The sequence below is a fragment of the Phasianus colchicus genome, chromosome 6, assembly GCF_987193195.1.
Source record: "Phasianus colchicus chromosome 6, bPhaCol1.hap1.1, whole genome shotgun sequence".
NCBI lineage: Eukaryota > Metazoa > Chordata > Aves > Galliformes > Phasianidae > Phasianus > Phasianus colchicus.
In genome coordinates this window covers 29,579,121-29,601,788 of record NC_143441.1, presented here as the reverse complement: position 1 = coordinate 29,601,788, position 22,668 = coordinate 29,579,121, and the positions used below count along the sequence as shown (strand labels likewise).

The following is a 22,668-nucleotide window of genomic DNA, read 5'->3' as shown; positions in this document are numbered from 1 at the left end:
ACAAGCAAGTTTCAGTTAGTGCTTAGAAAATGGCACATTTGCTACTGAGAGAGTTAAATAACAGTCCAGTTAAAGAGATAGCTTGTGTTAGTTTTTCCATCCTTCACATATCTCTTTTATCCTTCCATTGATGGTAGATACTAATGACTGAGTTTTTCTCCTCTCACATCTAATATCTAAGCCATGCTCAGATGGACAGCTAACTAAAAGACAGATTGGAATTACAGTAACAGTACTGCTGTATCCCTATCCAAGCTTCCCTTTTTCTTGCCTAATGTTAAGAAATGATGGCGAGTGCCATAATCAGGCAGACAGAGATGAGCAGACTGGTAGTAGAACCACTGCAAAACCACCAGCAAGGACTAGTTGAGTCAGAAGGCTTGTGTGCTTTCCTATACTACTTTTGTGTCCCTTCTCAGTTTTGCCTGACTGGCATGTGCATCAGTGGTAACACCCTTCCTAGTCTCTCCCCTTTGTCTTCTCGTTCGTAAGCTCCTCTCTTTTGGTGTCTTCTGTCCCAGTCTGCAGTCTGTTGTGCTTTTTGAGAAACCATATTTTTGAGAAACCAAATTCATGTTTCTGGTCTATGTACTTTATGTAAATTTCTGTATCTTCTCTAACTTTTCTGTTCACTCATTATCGTGGTATGAATCAGTCCTCCTGACACTTGGAATAAATGATTCTAACTTGTACCTTCATACCTTCCTACCAGCATCAGGCTTCAAATACCATTGCTCTTAATTTGATCGTTTAACACCATTTCCTTGGAGGTCAAGCAGAAACCTCTCACTAGAATGTAAAGAAGCAAGTGTGGTTTTGTTGTGAAAGATAAGTAGGAATTTTACCTCTAACTCCTAACCTTTCCCTAAAAAGCCTGGCTAATAGGAACTGTTGGGATCAGCTTGATAGAACTTACTGTGACGAACAATAGTGCAGCAGAATGAATCAGCGCATTACATGACTGTGTGGATTAGTCACTAAGAAAACAATTCACTCACAAACAGGCAATTTTTGAGCTTTACAGGGTCAAGTTGTCACTTTTTGAAGATTAAGAGTTACTATTTTTTGCATTACAAATACCACATATCAAGGTATCTGGATCCTGGATCAGATATTTTCTAGTATAATTTCAATTGCATTCAGTGTGCATGTTTTGTGTTACAGATAGCACTGCCTGAAGTTAAAGATCCATGTAGAGATATCATCGAATACTGTTCACGATAAAAGGACAGTAAACTTAGTGAACTATTGCAACAACTTGGTATATTCTTCCTCATGAAAATTGTTTTAACCGTAATTGAAAATGGTGGAATTCATGACTTGATACAGTCAAGTTCCATGGTGATTAGAATGGATCGCTGATTAGAGACACTAATGTCAGTGGTTAACAGTAAGGGTTATTTCCTCATCTTAGGGAAGATGTTCCTCTTCCACTGAATGTGCAATTATTTACAAAGAGCTCCATGAGAATGTTCTGTAAGACCGTGGTTTGGCACCGAGCCATGCTGCAAAGGACTGCCTGAGTAAGGTTGAACATGTGTCTTCCCTAAGGGAAGGAAGTGCTGTGATGATCTTCCCATTTTGCTCAGAGCTGTATCTTGTGTCTATGAACAACTTCGGATTCATTGAAAGTAGGATCTTCTTGGAGTAAAGCTTTGATTTTAATGTGCTGACGCTTCCTGATGAAAACCAGTTCTGTCCAGCTGGGGCCAGCCCTGCTTCTTCAGTTTGTAACAGGAGCAGAGTGGTTTCTGCCAGCAGGATGGACTGGTGAAATGCAGAGGCTTCATAAAGGACCCGTTTGGTGGCCTCAAAGTGGGTGCTCCTATGTAGAACTAGGGAAGGCTGAGGGAGGGCGGAAGCATGCTTGAATAGAACTCTTATGTACCAGTCATTCATATTTTTTGCTTAATCCAAAGCAAAAATATTTTGACATTCTTTCAGACATTATTCATGTACCTTATCTTGTAAACACTTAAGTGCAGTTTTGAGATGGACCTGGTAAAATTTATAAAGTATAATTACTTTCAGTCTTGAGTGCATCCACTCTAAACTTTCCAAAATTTGTTGGGTGGTGTTTAGTCTTCTCACATTAGCACATGAGGCACATTAGATCTGCCTTACTGCATATGAATCCATTACTACTTAGAACTTCCATACTTCGGTTTCTCATTTAGCAGTGCATACATTTTAGATACCTCTCTTGGAAGTACCATAACTTCTCTCTACAGAGAAGCCAAGATCTGGTAGTTATAGATAACCAATTTGTGGAGATTTTGATGGCTTTCTTGCATTTGGACAGCTTTGGGTCTTATTTAAACTGCAGAGTTTGTCTTCTTAGCTTCTCACAAACCACCATCAGGATGGAATCAGCCTCTCTATCCCTTGCCACACACGCACAACTACACCTTGCATCAGAAAAGCTAAAATGCAAGCTGAAGAAAGCCAGGGTATGCTCTGATAAGATGCGAAACCAAACTACAGGGGTATTAGGACCTCTGGCTTTCTGCACCATTCACTTTGCTGAATCTGGATGTAATCTAAGTCTGTCTTTGGTGCCATCTCTCTCATTTGGTCCATCTCAAAAGGAGCCAAAGAGTTTAGGGTGGCATATAACTAACATCAAGAAGAAAAAGAGGAAAAGAAATAGTGCACTAAAACTTTAGTCTATTCTGGGAATAGGTAGACTGAATATAGACTCTTTTCCCTCTTACTCCTCCCACTCTCCCATTTGTTTTATGTGAGGCTCAAATGTTTAGCTCAGTGGACTCTTTAGCCCCTCTTATTTTGGACATGTGGCTGGAACAGTCCCCCACATGTTGGATTACAACTTGGAGCCTCTTCTTGAATGTGCTCATAAGGCCATCACCTGCCTTTGACAACACTACATTTCCAGTGCAGGCTTTTCTCTTTGATAAAAGCAATTTAAATGACTAATCTGATTAATCACAGTCCAAATGCTAATTTTATCTGATTAGAGGGGAAAACAAAGGGTAATAAAATAGCATGCTAAATTTCATGGCAATGGTCTCTCTGTGGTGTGAGTTCAGAATTTTGAGTTTTGTCCAAAAACAAGGCAATGAATGAATTTGCTTCAGAGCTCGCTTTCTGTCAAAAGGCCAAGCTGACTTGGGGAAGAGGGTGGGGTTGCCTGTTCAGACAGGATTTTTTTAGTTTTTGCCCTTTACCTCTGGAGCCAGAGGTCTGGCTCTCATCCAGCTGCACAAAAAAAGATTATGGTCTTTTCTAGGTAATTTTAAAGAGTAAAACCAAAGTGAAGTCAGGTGGTTTGAAATCAGCCCCAAGTTCTTCACATTAAATACTTCTCATGATTTTGGTATTCAGTGTAGCCATATTTGAAAAGTGATAGGAAAATACTCTTCAGCTGGCTGACATATTTCATTTGCTCATGCCAGCCATGCCTCTTCTTTGTGAAACATTTTGTGATGAATGGCACACACACACAAAAAAGTCATCTAAAATACCAAGGCTGTTTTTCCTGGGCTAAGCTTTATTTCAGAAAGCCCTAACATAAATCCAGCTGCAGCCAGTGAAAGCATTATTTGCAAACGGAAAGTAGAATTTGATTTCAGGAGTTCATATAATCTGTACAAAACAAAGTCATGATTTCTTTTTCCCTGAAATCAAAATGCAAGCCTCCCACTGACTGTTCTGTTGCAGAATTATATTGAAGGATCAGGCTCACATGCAGCAGCAAACCATTTCAGGAGAATTATCAACATATAAAAGCCAGGATTTTTTCACTAATGGAAATTTTCTCCCACCTGCTTCATGCAGCAGTCCTTTCTCTGCTATGTGAGAGACTTTTGTTATCAGGAAAAAAGGGGACTGTATTCAAAATCCTACAACATGGAGTTCTCTTCAGTAACAATTAGCCTCAAAATCATTGCTTGCTGACCCATGAAAGCTCTGCAGGCATCCTGGTGGTGGCAGCCACAAATACTAATCTGGACTGTTCGGCAGACGGTGCTGTCACTTCAGGCCACGTTGGCTGCTCTGCAGCATTCCCCCTGCTCCTGCCTGTTTTTCCCGGCAGCTGGAACACTGAAATTAAAACAACAGGGTTGCTTGGAAGCCTAACGATTCTGAGTCCACATGCAATGCTAGGTCAGGTACCCTATGATGGAGCAGCATTTTCCATTAAAAAGAAAAATTCAATTTTCCAGGGCCTTGTACTGAAGGTTTCAGTCAGATTCACGGGGGTTGGATCACAGCAGTAACAATCCCCTGGAAATGCAGCTCCATCATCCCACTCTATTCCTTGCCCTTATCACAAAGCCATTTTCCTGTGCCCAGCTGGAGCGGCGGTGACACTGCAGCATAGGCCAGGCTGTGAGCTTGTTGGAGGAACAGGGACTGCAAACTGAGCAGGCAGACAGCCATCACAGCACAGTGCCACTGCAGAAGAGCCTGTTTAGCCCTGTAGTTTAACCAGGGAAGACAGAGGGAGCAGAGAAATGGGAGGAGAGGAAGGAGAAGGATCTCAAGATGTCGGAGTTTCTAAATGCTGGGTGAGAGAGCTACCTAGTTTAACATCAGTAACCTGAGGCCTGGAGCAGAGAGACAGTTCCGTTGGCTCAGGCAGGAGCAGGCTGTAACACGGGTGCCTCTGCCTGTCCTGCCCAACAGGAGAGCACTGGCAGTGATCTGGCTGTCCCCGAAGGACCCCATCACCACCAGTGCTGTTTCCTGAATATGGTATATAAACTGGGAGTGACGACAGGAAAATACCAAATCTGCTCTTCTTCAGCATTTCACATAAGCTCTGACAAAAGCTTGGTGACTGTTCCTTCTGTCGGGTTAGCAAAACCATACCTGCCTCATACATCTCAGCAAGTCCCTCAAGTGCTTTGCTGAAAAAAATCCAGAAAATATGTTTAGTAATATAAAGGCAGGAGTAGAAGCTCCAGAAGCTGTGAATCAGTTTGCCAAGCACAGACAGTAACATCTTTTATAGTGCTTAGAGCTTCTTAGAAGAAGAAATTGAGCTGTCTTCTGAAGTAGGTAGAAATCCCAACACAAGTTAGTAGCATTAGATGAAGTGCTGGCTTGCTTAAAGCATGCTTTAAATAAAAGGTGGAAAATTTGATTAACATTTAGTGATGAAGTCAGCAGCCTGAGGAAATACACAACAAATGGCAAATACCTGTACAGGTTTCTCCACTGTTTTTCTCCACACAGCACCCAGCTTGAAGTGGGCAAGTGGAGCAGGAGGTATTAACCTCAAGCACTGGAAGGGTGTAGGCACAATTCTTGCAAGTGTGGATGGAGTCAAGGGGGCTCCAGACTGGGAATAAAGTTGGGTTTCTAAAATGCAGAAACAAGCACACACCAGTGTAGCCAGTAAGATCTTGCGAGAAAAGTGAGCTGGGGAGCACTGTCCTCCATGGTGCCTCGCCATAACCCAGTCTACTTACTACCCTCCTCATACAAATTACCCTCTTCTTTTCACAGCATTGCAAAGTTTATCCGTGGCAAGCAGGTATCAATTCATTTAATTTTACATTAGACATCAACTAATACACATATATATCGAGTTCACTGAGAGTAGTTCCTCAGCTAATGGTATAGAGGAATACCATACTTCATGCTTTCTTTCTTGAGAAAATAAAAAGGTCTTTTTCCATTGAATAAGTGGAAAGGCAGGACAGAAGACAGCTAGGAGACTGGAGGGAACTGTTGTCTAGCAGCATGGCCTGAAAGTGCTGCGTTTCTGCAGAAGACTTAATTGAGGAGGATTAACCAAATCAGCAGTTTACCTGTCAGTGTAACTTCCAGGCCATCTCCACAGCTGAAAGTTCTTCTATCTGGCTTTCTGTTTCTCCTGCAAATCAGGTGATGTCTGGCTTTCCAAGTTCTATTATGCTTTTTCTCCATGCCACAGTATTAGACGTTAAAATCAGTTCTCATTAAAACCGCCTGTGCCAATCATCAAAACTTTCTTATTTTGCTTCCTTCTTGTATGTTCACCCGTGACGCTTTGACTTTGAAGGAAACCACAAAAATGTAATCATCATGGTATCTCCAGACTTGGTCTGCTCTCTTACTCTCTTCCCTTTCAGTCTCACCCTTGTCCCCTCCTCCATTTATAATAACTTCCACATGTTTATGCAAAAATATTGGACTTTTTTATTATTTACAATTAAGAGAGTCAACAGTTTCAGCATCTCTGCAAGAATATCAATTTCTAAATGTGAAAAGTGTTCTGCCTTAAGTGTCATCAACTTTTAGCACTAGTACTACAGTACTTAAAGCAGAGCTCAGAAGAGTGTAGTGATCGTTTCCACAGTTGTTTCTTCCCCACCCTTTAACACTGCTGAATCTAAAAATGAAACCTGTTCCTTAGTCCAAAAGTGCAGTTTAGACTTGATTTAGTGACCTCTGACAGTGAGGTGGCACTGTGTGAGGCTGTGTAAATGGGCGCAGGTGCCACCATCTCAGAAATGGAAGAAAAGCAGCATACACAGGGAGTCAGTCTTGTAAGGCAGTGGTTAGCTCTCTTCCCCCCCTGCTCTCATTGGGAGGTCAGGATTTTGAAGAATTTTCTTCCTTACATTGTAAACATGAGAAGTGCAGTGCTTCTAACAGCAAAATTTGCAGACCTGAGGAGTAACAGCACAGTAAATGGCTGTGTTTCCATTTAGTTCAACAGGGCCAGGAAACCAATCCCATCTTGAAGAGTAATTATTTTACTAACCACGGACTTTGCATTCAGCATCATTAATCAAAGCAAAGGGACCTTCATTGTTCAACAACTTGCCTTAAAGGTACTGAATCATAAGATTTAAAAATACTTAGTGGTAGTATCTCTAGAGCACAGTACACCAATCATTGTCCTTATCTACTGGAAGACACTAAGCTATGGATCACACATTACAATACTGAATGTACCTAGGTCACAGCCCAGTGAAGTGTCCAGGGAGCCTCAGAGGCTCAAATGTAATTCAGGACTGCTGACAGGAATTTAACAAAAGGTAAAGGAGAAATTACTCAATGTCGCTCAGTTTAGTGCACCTCAGCTGAACAGCAAAATTGGGTGGCTGAAGCTGAAGAGCATAAACATCCCCCATTTTCTTCTCCATTGTCGTCCTTGAAGGTCTGGCTCTGCCTGGGAAAGGTGGGGCAAGACTGCAAGTTGTGAGTTGTATAGTGTTGGGGTCTGTGGGATAATGATAGCCTCTGGGGAGAATGCAGACAGAGCTGAGCCATCAGGGATGTACCTGTAACTAGCAACTCTGATTTATGGCTGCTAGTGCTAGCTCTTCTAAAGCAATTTAACAGTTCCTGGGAATACTGAATCTTCTAAAAGGTAGCACAGTCTGAACTAAATCAAGTCCCATAAGTGTCCTGTGAAAACAGGAGCTATTGTATTGACTAAAATTATCATTAACTGTCAGAAAACAGATTTGGGAGAAACATGGCAGCCCAGAACAGGCAAAATTCCCATCAAGATCAATCAGTCAGAATAAAAATTGTAGCCTCTGACTCCATGGTGAATCAGATGGGCTTTCAGGAGTAGCAGAGCCTTACACTCAGCTGAGGACTTACTCCTCCATCACAAGATGAATGCTCAAGTAACCCCAAACTCCTAGCAGCTGGAGACCTAGGAAGGAGACTGCTGAAACAGGAAAGGTCAAGGCCAGGGTACAGCTGTTTCAAGGCGTGTTCATCTCAAAATTCCCAGCACCTTTTAGTTATCACTTACTCTGTCTGCATCTTTTGGGTTGGGCTGGCTAACCAGCAGCATCGGAAGGAAAAGATGAGCCTGGATTTAGCAGAGTAGTGCGGTGTCTCTCTTAGGACAGAGAGGGCTGGGCTTAGAACTTTAGGTGTATGAAAAGCATGGAAGAGCTCAGATTCTAACCTGAGTAGAAGTCCACAGCCTGTGTTTATCTTGATTCCTTTTGTATCTAGTCAGTTTGGCACCTTAACGCTTACTATAAAGAAGGACAGCAGAGCTTCACTTCCCAGTGTGAAGGCTCCAGGGAGACCTTACTGCAGCCTTTCAGTACTTAAAAGGTTCTTGTAAGAAAGATGGAGAGAAACTTTTTACAAGGGCATTTAGTGATATGACAAGGGGGAATGGCTTTAAACTTAAAGAAGAGAGGCTTAGATTGGACATTCAAAGGAAGGTGAGGCACTGGCACTGCTGCCCAGAAAGCTGTGGGTGCCCCATCCCTGGGTGTGCTCAGGGCAGGGCTGGATGGGGCCCTGGGCAGCTGAGCTGCTGGGGGGCAGCCCTGTCAGCATCAGGGGATTGGAGCTGGGTGGATTTTGAGCTCCCTTTCAATTCAAGCCCTTCTTTGATTCTCATGTGTCACCTATGCTGGAAGAGATGTCTTCTCTTAACACCATTTTGTAGGTTTTTGTTTAGTTTTCTTTTTCAGTGAACAAATACAAGTTGCCACCATAAGGGCCATAAGGTTTGTTCAGGGGGCAGCCACAGCAGCAGCCACTCTGCTCAGGAACACTCTGGGACTGCTTCTTCCAAGTGCCCATAAACCAGAGTTTGAGCCTTAAAAACACCACACCACCTGGTTTGGAAAGTGTCTGTGCCAAACACTCATGAATCTGTCATATTTGCTGCACATGTAGAAAAATCAAATTTGCTTATATCAGCTTGCAATACTGCACCACATTCGTGGCTGTAGTTAATCAGTGTAGGGCAGAACTAAGGATTTTGCCTAAACAGGAGAAAATTGAGTGAGAATTAAAATGGGAGACAGCGCTCAGTATGGTGTTACCATAGATCTGAAGGTACAGTTAGAGAAGTACCTTTAGGTGGAGCTGACACCCACAGAAATTGTGCCAATGTGTAAAACGCTGCTTTCATGAAGCAGGCAAAGCTAATTGCTTTTTCCAAGGCTTTTTAAGAAGTCAGATGCTAGTTAAAATCCGTGGATATGTATACATTCCTTTATATGGATAATTAGCTACTTTATGTGTGGCGCCTCCTGGATTAAAGAAAATTCTTGTATGCAAATAAGTAATAGGACAAACTGGTCAAAATTACACATGGAAAAAAATATCTCCGTTATATAAATATCTATTATTTATTTAAGCAAGTTTCTCATTTCTTAGACAAGTGCTAATTCCAAGACAGCTCCCATGTATTTAAGATGTTCACTCCTAATTGTTCTTTTAAATAATGCCTGTATACAAACACTGAAGATGAACAATAGATTTTGACTATTTGCTTAAAGAAATGAGATAAAAACACACTTTAGAAATGGCTTTTTCCACTAAATGCTCAATTCCCATCCTATTGAAATTGATGGCAAATCTGCACTGATTCAGCAGGGGCCGCGTTTTCACTCCAAACTCAGTAATGAATAGATTTGATGCAAGTTACTCTGAAGATACTGCTTTAAACAGTTTCTTCTGTTCCATGGAGTAACAGAGTGGGTTGATATTTAAGAATGAAAGCTCATCAAGTTTAAATTCCAGTTGTTTTATAATAATAGCCACATGTTAGTTATAGATTATGTAAGTCTGAAGTTTTGGTAATTTAAAACTGCTTTAAAGTGACCTTTACATAGTTCCACATTTCAGCATTTTCTAGAAGTGGTTGGTATCAGTCCTTACTCATAAATCCTTACATTAAAGGAATCTGCAGGCCTGGGCCCTTCGTTAGCAGGCTTACAGTACGGAAGTCCTGCAAACATTTATATGCACGCTTAGTCTTACACATCGAGTCTTCACATTGAAATTGACATAACTGCCCTCAGTGGGCAAAATCAGGCAGGATGAAATATTAGTTTTTAAGAAAGGTCACTCTGGTTTTAATTACTGAGGACAGGATGCTAAGCAAGAGGGACCTCCAGCCTGGCCCAATGCAGTTGTTCTTACATTCTTCTTTATCTACAGGAAGGCATGATATGAGAAATATTTTTTTCCCACTGAAGGCTGGACAGGCTGGGAGGGCACACGCAGTGGCACTGTGAAGGCTGTATGCAGCCCAGCTTCATGCATCACCACTGCTTGCTGGTGCCATCCAATGACATTAAATTGCTGTACATGCAGCACATTTTCCATGTCTAAGAAAAATATCAGCCATCTAGAAGCTGGCTGTAGAGGTTCACTCTGAAACTTCCCATGAAATACTTCTGCCTCTTCAAAAGCTTCGTCTTCATGTGGCCCTGCAAATGCTTTGCTACAGGCATGCAAGTAATCCCATTTAGACGTGTAAGGAACTGGGTTGGCGCTGGTAATGCACTAAGCAGACACACGTGTGGGAATCGGAGCTTGTTTAGGTAACAAAGTATTCCTGTGATTTATTTTTTTTCTTTCTTTTCCAAAACCCCAGCTTTGGAAAAGAGGTTCAAGCGTTACGTAAATATGAGCTAATGACCTCAAGCTCTAATTCTCTTTATGGTCACCTAAAACAAAACGTTTGGTACTCTTAGGAAACGCATAAAAACCATCAGGCCGGCTACGAAAACGTGGGGTCTGATCCTCTCATTGTTCGAACCGTCTTTCGTTAGTTCGTGTGTCAGAAAAACCGCCCTGTGGAAGGAAGCCAATCCCTGCTCCGAACGCGTCGCTGCGCTGCGCGGGACTGACACAAAACCGGCAGGCTGCAGCCACAGGGCGAACTGGTTTGTTGTTCGCAATTAACGATACGCGAAGGAAAAGCGATATAATAATTAGAGCCAGTCGCTTTACTTTCGGGAAAAAAATACAGCAGTGGGAAAAAACACCGCGCAGTCCAGTCGTGCCTCTGTGCTACTTATTGTTTTCTGCGCGCAAGGACGGAGGCGAGTGGCGGAAGGGCCGCGTTGAGCCGGGCGGTGCGCGCCGCTCCCGCTGGCAGAGCCGCCCCGAAGCGCTGCCCGCCTGAGCCCGGAGCCGGGGGACCTCAGCGAGGGGAAGCCCCGTTGTTTGCATTTCTGTCGCGAACACCGAGAACACTTGATTTCTTTTATCTCTCGAGTTTTCATTATCATTTAAATTTCATTTTCCATTAATTGATCAGGGATTAGCGAAGCCATTAGGCGAGAACGAGACGAGCCAGACGCGATGAATAATTCATGACGGACGATTACATTTTGTTACCGCCGTACTTTCCAACTTCCCTCCGACTCGCGGGCTGCCGGGGGCGGCCGGACCCCGCACGGCGCCCCGGCTCCGGGGTGCGGCCCCACGCCGCCGCCGCCGCTAGGTGGCAGCAGCCGCCCACGGAGCGCGGAGGGCCGGGGCGCCGGGCGGTCTCCCGACGCTTATCGCCGCGGCCGGGAGCGCGGTCGGCACGGGGTGGTGGTGTTGCTGTTGCTGCCGCTGCCTCCCGCCGCCCTCGTTCGCCCACCCCCCGGGTAGCGCGGCCCGCAGCGGGCGCTTCCCCCCCCCCCCATCCCGACCGGCGGCCCGCGCCGGGCATCTCATTTATCCCAGCGGACAGTGGTTGCCCCATTAAAGCGCGGTCCCGCCCTTCGCGAGGAGCTTTAATCTGGGGAAGTTTTATGACACTTTGTAAATGTGCAAAGTTTTTAATTAGACTCGCCAGACAGCCCGGGGCGGCACTAGCGCCACGAAGTCTTCATGCTTCTCTCTGCTTTACAGCACAACAAGCCGCTCTACTCCTTTGAAGACAATGCCGACTATGTCTACGATGTCATGTGGTCGCCAGTGCATCCCGCGCTCTTCGCCTGCGTGGACGGGATGGGGCGCCTGGATCTGTGGAACCTGAATAACGACACCGAGGTGAGGGCCGGGGGCGGCGGGGCGGGCTCTCACCCGCGCGGGGCGACGGCGCCGCCGAGCAGCCGCGGGCACCTCGGGCCCCGGGGCGACCGGCAGGACCGGGCACGGCAGGGCGAGGCGAGGCGGGGCCCCCGCTCCCCCCCCCGCCGCGAGGCTGCTCCGCTACCTGCGGGCTGGGGGAGGGCCGGCGGCGGCGGGCGGCGCGCGGCTGGGGAGGGCTCTGCCCCGCGCGTCCCTGCCCCGAGCGCCGCCGGGACCGCGGCCGCCGAGCGCCCCGCCTCGCCCCCAGCGCCCCGCGGAGCACGGGGGAACGCGGCTGGCCCGCGGCTTCCTGCCCTCACCTGCTTTCTTTTGCAAAGTTTGCAACGTTTGCCGTGAAACCGAAGCGCGCAGACGCAAACGAAAACGCAGGTTTTCTTATCGTCGCTGCTAACTGCAGAGCGGGGGAGAGAATGTCACGCCTTCACCTTTCTCTGATGAGAAGGGGTTCGTCGCGCAGCTGTTGGCAGAGGCAGGACGGCCGGTTCCGTACAGTTCTTTGCAAAGATCGAGACTAGCAAGTCTCGTATTTTCACTGAGTCGTTTCCTAGCCGTGCTGAACACCCATCCCCACGTCCTCTTGTTATTTCAGATCAAAAACAAACAAACAAAATGCTACAGGTGTGTATTGAAAATATTTGGTCTGGATCTGCCTGTTCCCTAAAGACGGTTGTGAAAAGAGCCACCGTGTCACCCAGAGACTTAGATGACCATCAGTTAGTATTCAGAACAAGAAGGGAAATATTTTTCCAGAGCTGTAGTCTTATGTACTTCTGATTTAATGGCATGTAAGAACTGAGGAAACTTACTATTCAACAGTCCTTTCATTTCCAAAAGAGAGGAGAAGACTGGAATCAGCTGGCAGTATTTCATGACACATACCCTGTTTTCTATAATATTGTTTTTTTTCTGTCTTTGTGTGTTTTTAAGATTAGATTGTTCATTAATCCATCTTTCATATAAACATGATATACATTTCCACCAGAGCAAAGAACAGGCGGAGTTTATGGCTCCCAGTGACTGGCGCTCGCCATAAATAAGCACGGACAGGTAAGAGGAACCAGCGCTGCGCCGACGAGGGGAGCAGCAAGGCCTTTTGAAGTGCTCGAGCAGGAAGCAGCACAGCCTCCTTAATTAGAGCGCATACAGCTGGAGGACATACAGGAGGAGTCTCCTCAGAATTTATTTTGGGAAGGGAGGGACGTATCCTTCAGGTGTTCTCATTAATGCAGGCTTAAACACAGAGCATAAAACCAAGTATTTTATAAAGAAAAAAAAACACCAAACCTTTCCCCCCAAATAGCAAGGCTGGAATCATGCTCTGCTTGAAATCAACTGATGTTTTGCCATTTAATTCAATGAGACCATAATTTTTATTTTTTTTTTTTTTAAAAAAAGCACAGACCGCTTGATCCCATTCCCATCAATAATAAGGTTGTACGTAGAAAAGTGCTGGTGTGTTTTCAGCATGTTTACATATAAATACATAGGAACATCAGCAAAGAAATAGAAATTAATTTCAAGCTCTATCCTGCTTCTCTTCTGTATGCAAGGCTACCCCTGAGTCCACAAATGATTTCCACTGTGAGGCTGAAATCAGCTATCCTGTGAGGCTCAGGCTGAAATTATTTCTCTGGGTTCAGAGCTTTGTGTTTTTTTATGAGAATTGAATTTGTGCCTCTGGAGGAAGAAATGCCACTGGGTTTCCTTACTGAGCACTGGTGAAGCAAATTAAAAAAGCTCTTGAAATGGTAACAGTGGCAGAACGTGAATAGGTGTGAGGTTCTGTTCTGCAGAGGAGCAGCACCACGCAACTGCAAGCGGTTCTTTGAACACTGTAACTGAAAGTGATCACTGCTTGCTTTTACCTCTATCTGGTAGGTCATCACAATTAGTTTATAATATTCAAGGTTTCTCTGATGACTGATGCAGTGTCACTGTGCTCTGCTGCTTGATGAGAAGAACCCTGTGAACGCTTTTGCATCAGGAAACCCTGAAACACCTATTTTTGAGTTTGTTCCTACTTTTAGATGCCAGACCTGTGATGTCAAAGCATTTGTGAAGACGGTAGGAAACGGGAACTATATTAATGTGTTTAGCTGCTAACCATCGATAAAAATCTCTTTGTAAGACTGAGATACGATTGTTATTAGTGGTACCTCATTTTGTTTAATTTGGGAAATACGCCACGTTATTATTTAGGTGTTATTTTTTTAAGTCAATTAAGGAAATACCTGGGTTTAGTTACAGTACGTTACCTTCATGTTTTTGATCTGTAATGCAGCTTTACACTAGTGTTGCTCCCCAGATTTATTAAGCACTTTTCTCCCACGAACTAGATGCATCTGATCAAAATAAATGTGACCGTGCTGCAAATTTAATCAGTCCTGTTGTTCTCAAAATCGCAGTTGAGAATAACCAGGATATTCGTATGCTGCGTTTTTAATCTGCGGATACCAGAAATGATTTTTGTAGCAGCAGTGCAAATCATCACTTTTGATTTTTATTTGACGAATTAATATAAAAGACTTTAAAAGAAAAAAAATGCTTTGTATCTTCATTCTTTTGCAAACTGAATAATGCTATTTCAGCGATCGGAATGCGAGGTTTTTAGATAGCTTCAGGATAGTAAATGTTGCTGTCATACCTACATGTCCATACCATTTCTTTTTTTCATCAAGGTTGGAGAAGGTCGTTAGGCTGCTGATGAGTCTTGTTTGCCTATAAACTGGTATTAAATTGATCTATAGAATTGCTTAGTTCTCTGTGATATTACTTTGAAATGCATTCTTGCACGCCATACCTTAGCTTTGAAAGTGTGAAGTTGGTGTCTATTTCTAGGAGCAGATGGAAAATATATTTACAAGCAGGTTTTTATGTTATATAAGCAATATATTTTTTTAAAGTACACTCTTAGAATGCAGGTTCCCCTGACCACATCTTTCTTAATCTGTTACCTGTTAAATTCTTGCCTCAAAATTGTTAAAAATCTGACAAGGATCAACTTCACTGAATTTATGAAATATTTTAAATGTGACTTTAGAAACACAGTGCCATCATAAAATAAATTTGTATCTTTAAAATCTAAAATAGCCACGTGCAATTTAACCTATCACTATTCACTATTTTAAGATATGATGGCTGAACTGTATTTTCTCTCTATCACTGAGGAAGAGGGTTTTTTATTTAGATTTTTGAAGACTATTTCATGATTGCTTCTTATTTTGTTGGATGGCTCTGTAGAATATTAATAGGACTTCACAGCACGATCAGATTTGATAAAAAAAAACAAAAAACAAAAAACAAAAAAACAGCCCATGGGTTGTGTCTTGTGTCTGTGGCATGCACACTGCTTCTTTTTATGTGGAACGCTGGAAGAATGCTGCATTAACAGGAACAGAGAAGTTCTAGAGCCATAGATTTCAGCCCCCTGAAAGATTTTTGTTAAAAAAGCAGTGTCCTAAATGCACACTGTGTAGTTCGTTCGCTTGAAAGAAATATCTTTGATCTGCAGTTTTCTGAGAAACACAGCCGGCTGGTGGGTTTGCGCTCTCAAAACGTGGTGTTTTGTCGTTGTTGGAAGAAACCCATTTCCAAATGTTACAAAATTAATTTTGGCTGGAATTATCTGAGCTTGTTTGTTGTTTTTTGTAGAAATCAGCGATCGCAGAGCAAAACATGCTTGTTTTAAATGTGATTTTGTTCCAGCTCGCACGTTGCCAGTGCCCATGGCAGGGCTGCTTGGGCTGGGCCCAGCCACGCTGCAGGGAGAGCAGGCTGGCAGTGTGCATACAAAAAACTGTATGTTTTCTTATTGTTGTCCAGCACTATTTCTACATCATCCTACAAACAAGGTCCTTTTTCATTTCTGACACAGGGCTTTGCAGCCCTTTATGGGGCAGGCGGCTGAGCTGAGAGGCACTGTGAGGTTCTGCAGGCCTTGGTTAGCTCGGTGAGGAGAAGTGGGGTCTCAGGGTGTAAAGGCACGAGACGAGCAGCATGCCAGTGTCCTGCTGCTGCTGCTGCTGCTGCAGGGACCATGTGGCCCCAGCAGAGCCTAAGGGAACCCGCAGAGGCTCAGCTCCTGGCCTTCCCTCAGCTTAAGTCACACTGAAGGCGTTGGAGCTGCAGGAGGGAGATTGGCAAGGAAGCCCAACAGTGTTTGTTTTAAAATCATTTTTCATGTGGATCGCTTTCATGTGGACCTTTCTCACAACTACAGTACGAAGCTACAGCCCAGGAACTGAGATGAACTCAAGAAATCTAATTTTATTTTTTGTTAATATTGTTGGTTTCTCAATTGTCAAGCATGTTTTAATGCCACCCTCATTCTGCTCATTTCCCCCTTCCTCCCACAAGCCACCTGCCCACGATAAAGACCCTGCTGATCCCTTCTGGCTCCTGTCCAGCTGCCTCTGCTTGCTTGGACTGTTCTTCAGCTCCACTTGCATGCCCTTGTCCCTGTCCCCACAGATTGATCTGCTAGAGCAGCCACTCTTGCAGCTGCTGTCCTCCCATTTGCTCTGACCTAAAAAGTGTAAAAGCCAGAAAGCCTTGCTCAGAGGCTGCCATGGTAAGCTGCAGGCTCCTTGCTCAGGCAGGTTCTCTTAAAAGAGCTGGATGGAGCATCAGAAGGCTTGCAGGTCATTGTCATTCATCTTTTGAGGTGACCTAAATCAATGGAATGATCTGTCTACGTAGGACTGACACCCACACAGTTCCTTCCTCCTGCAGCTCCTTTTGATGCCCTCATTCCTGAGTAGATTACAAATACTTCTCCTAAGACCGTGCTTGTTGCTCTATTCATCCCACATTAACCAGAATCCTTATGTATACTTGTAGATCACCTGTTCAGTTTGTTGGTTGACTTGGGGAAGGGAGGGAGTTTAGAAATTAAGCAGCATCCTTCCAGGTGTATTTAAACCGGAAGGCGGCTCCTGGGAATATAGGGATGTAAAAGAGGATTGTGGGAATATGTCGTAGGAGTTCCTAAATGTCAGCTCAGCTGTTCTTAGCCTCTGTTGTGTCCTCACCCTGCAGTGATTAGCTCAGGACTCTTAACCAGTTCCTGAGCTGCGGCCTCAGCACCCATCTATCTGCATGGACTCAAAGGGTGCGTCAGCATGAGTGCTGGGATTTGTCTGTGGCAGTCAGGGTATTGGGGCCATGCTGAATCAGAGTGGGACTGAAGCCAAGTCCTGCCCTCTGTTGATTCTTGATCATAAGTCAGTGAATTTAGAGAAAGAAGCAGATGCGGTTTTGCATGTCTCGTTTACTTCCCTTTACAGTGGAAAAGTCTTCCCTACTCATTCCAAGCAATTCCTTACTCTTTTTTTTTTTTTTTTTTTTTTTAGGCACATGTGATTGAAGAAACAATGAACTCTTTTCTTTTTTTTTTTTTTGTCCTCCCCTTGACAAAGGACTTGTGACTCACCCAGCTAAATGGGATGTTAACAACTGACCCCTGGGTTTGCAGGCAGAGTGATTTTATTGTCCTTTCTGTTCCTATTGTTTCAACAGGTTCCCACAGCCAGTGTGACAATAGAAGGAGCTTCTGCCCTCAACCGTGTCCGCTGGGCCCAGGCTGGGAAGGAGGTAGCAGTTGGTGATTCAGAAGGCCGCATATGGATCTATGACGTTGGAGAGGTATTAATTTTATTGTTTATAATGCTCAGCTTCTGTAGTGTACCACAGCAGAGTCTGAGAAAAGATCTTGCATTGTTAGGGGCATAGGCTGTCTCCACAGAATATGCCACCGGACTTTCAGTGGAATCCTGTTAGTTCTGGACTGCCAACAGTGTGTTAGTTGTAAAACAGCCCTGCTACCTTCACTAGTGAAACTATCAAAAGGGAAGTCTTTCTTTTTTTTTAATCTTCAGTATTTTTAATGTATATATTTTTAAATGTACAATTAGAAAAATAAATGAACACAAAGAGGAAGATACAGGTGCAGAAGGAATCTGTTGTTCCGAAGTTAGCTCTGTAGGATTTACCTTTTATTTTCCAACATCTCTTATCTCGTGATTGACTTATTGTTGGAGGCTTTTCTCAGCATGACATGCACAGATTTAGTCTGTTGTTTTAGTACTGAATAATGCTGGATATGTCTGAATATGTGCAAAGGTACTAATAGGAGAAAATGAGGTGTCATTGTGGAGGACGATAGCTGCATGTGTGTTGATGAGTATGTAGGTGCTGAGAAATAGTGAGATGTGTATTCTGTGTCTAAGGCTGCTCTCAGTTCACCCTACTACATATTATAAAAGCCATCTAAACTGCAGAATGTTTGGCACTGATGGAATCTACCTCTGTTTTGATGAATAAGGTATAAAGTGTTCTGTCAGCATTACAATTCCTTGGAACAGTTAAGGGTGAATCTCTGAGCAATCGGCTTTTATGTAGAGAATTTGTTTTCCGTCATTATCTGTGATAGGATACTGAGATAGCCATCTCTACACAGTAGGGAAACATTATGGAATACATACAGAATTATCTGTAACTCTCATAAAGTGATTTTATGGCCCATAGCAAAATTGCTTGTGCATGACTCATATTTTTGGATTGCATTCACTTGTGAGGGAGTTGCCTTTCCTCACAAATGTTTGCTGAAACTTATTGCTGTATTAGCATAATTTTTAAATTGTCTATGGTTACTGCATTCAGACTTCCACTACAACACTGGCAGGTCAGGCTGTTTTTATTTATTTTTCACTGTGCGTGACTGTTCTGAAAAGGTATTTTTTTCTGTCTTTCAAGTGCTACAACAGGCTATGGAAATGTCTCTGATGACAGTGCAATCTGATCTTCTCTGAGAGTCTAGACGGGCTGCAGAAATATCTTTTTTTGCATATCATACACCAAACCATTCGTAGAGTTGTTTATCCCCTCAAGCTCACCCAGGAGAAAATAGATTTACTGTTATTGTGCAGAAGAAGTAATATTTAAGTTTTTGGCCTTTTCCTCTGTATAATCAGAATTCAGCTTGCAAAATGAGTCATAGTGACCAAGCTCAGATCTAAAAGAAAGATAGCTTTCTATTACTTGAAAAGGAAGAAGAAAATAGCATGAGTCTAGATCAGTTAGAATTAAGAGTAATGTGTTCTGTTATGGATCTTGCATGCTCTGCTAATGTGGAGCCCCAGAGTCTCCATCTCAGCTCCATATATACTCACACATACGGATGGATGTCCATCCACATAGCAGGTCATGGGTCAGTGTCACTCCTCCTTTTTTGTAGTGAAGTATTCATTAATTTGTTGCATATTTCATTTTGGCAGTATCAGTGTGCAATAATTCCTGCTTCAGATGTTACCAGGGCTGTTGTGTTGTTAGTGACTTTTTCTGATTTTAAAAAGAAGGATGTTCAACTATTCTCCCACATAACTCTTGTTGCTATAAAGCCTTAAGTAAGGTGCAGAAATATTTTGCAGTTTGAGAGTGTGGAACTGAGGACTATTGCATTGAATAGAAGCCTCTTCACTTATTTAACCCTCTGTGTGAGTTCATAAAGAGCTCTGATGAGTTATTTCATGGTTAGCTGTCATCAGCAAGAAGCACAGTGAATTCATAACAAGTCTTGTACTTTTGGCAATGTCTGACAGAAATATGACAGCCGTATAAGCTCCTTTTTTACTTCATTGTGCAGGCACCGGTCAGTTTCTTCACTCAGGTGAAGAATCCTCCTTTGGCTTCCTTTTTGTACAAGTTTGATTCAGATACAACCGTGCTGGTCCAGTAGTTAAGAAGGGGCAGTCGTACTCCCCCTGTCAGCCAGTCATCCTTAGCATATCCTGTGCTGGTAGTAGTAATATTTGTGAACCCACATAGTTATGAGGGAACTAAATCAGCAGAGAAGAGTGGATTTGTGTTGTTTTGTGGAGGTGTTTTGTTCTGTGGACTAATATGAGAGCACATAAAGCATCAATGACGGTGCAAGGAAAGCGATGCAAGCATGTGGCTGGGAGCTGGACTGTTCAGCACCTGGAAGCGCCGAGATCTCGTATTTGGCTTGGATAAATCATATAGCCTGATGCTCAGCTGGGGCAGCTGACCTTTCAGCTCTAGTGTTTGACCTATGTGCTCCAGCACTGACTTTTGAAAAGACCCCATCTGTGAAAGAACTCATCCCTGCCTGGCTGATAACTCAGTGGCATCCAGTTATTTGAAGGCGCGTTTCAATTTAGGAAGGTGAGTGTGGTTACTTGCATTAGAAAGTCAGCAGGTCACTTTACAAAAGACCTCAAATACTCTCGCCAAAACCATTAATGCTCCACTTCTATGGCACATTTTTAAAACTCTTCTCATGGCTGATCCAAATACCACATCACATGCACTGTCAGTTCATAAAACTTTGGCTCTATCAAAAAGATCTGGATAGACAAGTTACTGTGTTTTATTATAATACAACCTCTGAATTTCACGTTACTGTATAAGCAGATTTTCTTACCTGCTTGAGCAGAGTTGACTCAAGGTATTTTAATCCAAACTGAAAACATCAGGCAATTAAGGAACAAATTTAAATGATAGGAATTTTTACTTTGGTAAAGTCATCACAGTTTTAAAGACCTAGAGACCAGTGAAGATTACCACTATTAACCTATGCAGAGTAAAACAAACCTCATATGGCCTAAAGTGAAAATGTAAGACTCAAAGCTTAACTTCGCATCATTTGTGGAGGCAAGGACTTTGAAATCAGGGCTGCTTTGCTTTGATTGTGTAGGATTTGGCCCCTTTTTAACGTGTTACGAGGTTAAAGTCTTCACGACACAAGAAATGGCAGAATGAAGACCGTGGCAGAGTCCATGATCAGGGAGTTAAAAATAATGGTGACATTTTCAGTTAGGCTATATATGTTATCTCCTTAGAGTATGTACTTTTAGTTGTTTGATTTCGGCATCGTGTCTGAAAATAACTGAACACATTTATTTTCACAGTGAGGGGTCTATTTTCTCCTCAATGCGTGTGCTTTATGCCCATTAGCATTAATGGGAGTTATACACACACTTCCAGGGGAGAGGAGACTTAAATAGTCCATATAGATGTGCTCTTGTGGATCGGTAACCGCTGATTTAAAGACACTGAATTATAAAATAAAAACCGAAACGAACAACAAAAAAATATAATTCTTTCACTGTGATGTGATCTTAAACCTAAATAACAAGAGAGTGTAACCAGTTACTGTTAATGCACTTTACTCTTGACAGATCTAAATATACAAACCTTGGCTGTTCTAGAAGCTGAGATGCTATTATGGAGCTTGTATGTAAAATGCATTTTGGCTTATTTGGTCTTTTGGCTTATTTTCTGGGCAGCAAGTTTTCTGTATGGTAAAAGTTGATTTTAACAGAACATGGGCCACTGACTGTAGATTCATTCACGTGTCTGGATGATTGATAGTTAGAGCTAACTACTGTCTCTTTTGTACATATATTTTCTCGACAGCTTGCTCCCGTTTTGCATGCTTCAGTGATGTTACACAGTTGCCGCTGTCATAAATATTCTCTAACAACCATGTTTGTTGCTTACCTGGCTTACTGAGAATACCATTTGCACCTTTGATTGTGAAAGAAGTGGCTTCTTATTCACCCTCCATTCTTTCTTGTTTTTCCCATTAATCTCTTACAGGTTGTATTTTGTTTGCTTTGTGAATGAATAGATAAAAACAGTAAATCAGTGATTTACTATTTGATTGTAATAGAATATAAAGAAAGTTTTCAGCACAGTATTGGAGAGTCTAAAATTGTAATCAACAGGAGTTTATTACTGTACATTATTCTGTTAAATTATTTGCAGGACAAACTTGCATCTGTTCCGTGGTGTTTTAGATGGTTAGTTTTAGTCGTGCTTTTAAAGGATGATGAGTTTGGTGAAACTGGAGAAAAATAATAATAAAAAAAAAAGGTCTTTCCCGGGACCATCCTGGAAAGCTGGTTCTGCCAAAAAAAGCAGTTAAGTGGGACTGTCCAAACAGTTATCACCTCTGATGTTTCTTGCAGTGAAATCGGCATCGTATTGACCTGACTCCGTTACCTGACTCTGTTAGGTTCACAGTTCATGTCTCCATAAGCCCCGTTAGGGCTGTTTGCACACTTCCCTATTTGCTCTATAACGGATGTTAGTCCCGTATCTCATTTTCAAAAGACATGACCAGTGAAGGAGGAGCTGGCAACTGCCTAAAAGGCTGATGCAGTGGTGCCGTAAGGAATATCCTGTTGATTCTTGTAAAATAATTTGCTTTGATTTTAGCTGCCTTCAGCAGCTGTTCTGAGATGCTGATGGCTCAAGACAGAGAGAAACGCGCATTCATGACCAACTCTCACAATTTCAGAATGGCTATTTAGTCAATTATTTTTCTGCTAGAATAGGGAAGGGTTGGCACTTTGTACTCCTATCTTCAGATATTTCGCTATAGATTTCGTACAGGAAACATACCCAGTGTCTCTTTCATGCAGTTAAACTGCTGTAGCCTGGAGAGAGAAATATGAAACTAGGCTTTCTGTCATGTATTTATCCAGGTAGATTTTCCAGTAGGTTTACTTTTGCCATTCTAAAGCTCTTCTAGAGTGCGTATCGAGTTAGGAAATGTTTTTACCACAAAAGCAAAGCTGAGACTTGACATAAAATGTTTTATTTTAAAATCTGTGTTGAGTTACAAGTATTCTTGGAACACGGAGAAGCAGCTCACGTACACATCGTGAAGGCAAATTTGAGCAATAATAAGGGGTTGTGCTTACAACCAACTACTTTTCAAAAGCATACAAAGATCAAGTAAGATACAATAGTTAAAACAACAAACACAATCCAGGCATAAAGGGTGATTAAATAGATTTTGAGGCAGAGCCTGAATTTCACCGTTGATATTTTTGCTATAAAGGCTGCAACATTGGCCTCAGAGGATTTTAAAAGCAT

The 22,668-nt window shown here is 42.8% G+C and overlaps 1 protein-coding gene across 7 annotated transcripts in view; it reads left to right on the top strand.

Moving 5' to 3' along the window:
- The window catches only part of DYNC1I1 (dynein cytoplasmic 1 intermediate chain 1), a 180,871-nt gene that overhangs the window by 144,014 nt on the left and 14,189 nt on the right, over nt 1-22,668 (top strand). For all 7 annotated transcript variants that reach the window (XM_090142776.1, XM_090142777.1, XM_090142775.1 and 4 more), the window contains 2 exons: nt 11,581-11,721; nt 17,281-17,406. In XM_090142776.1, the coding sequence (XP_089998902.1) occupies nt 11,581-11,721; nt 17,281-17,406 (267 nt within the window). The remainder of the gene's footprint in view (nt 1-11,580; nt 11,722-17,280; nt 17,407-22,668) is intronic.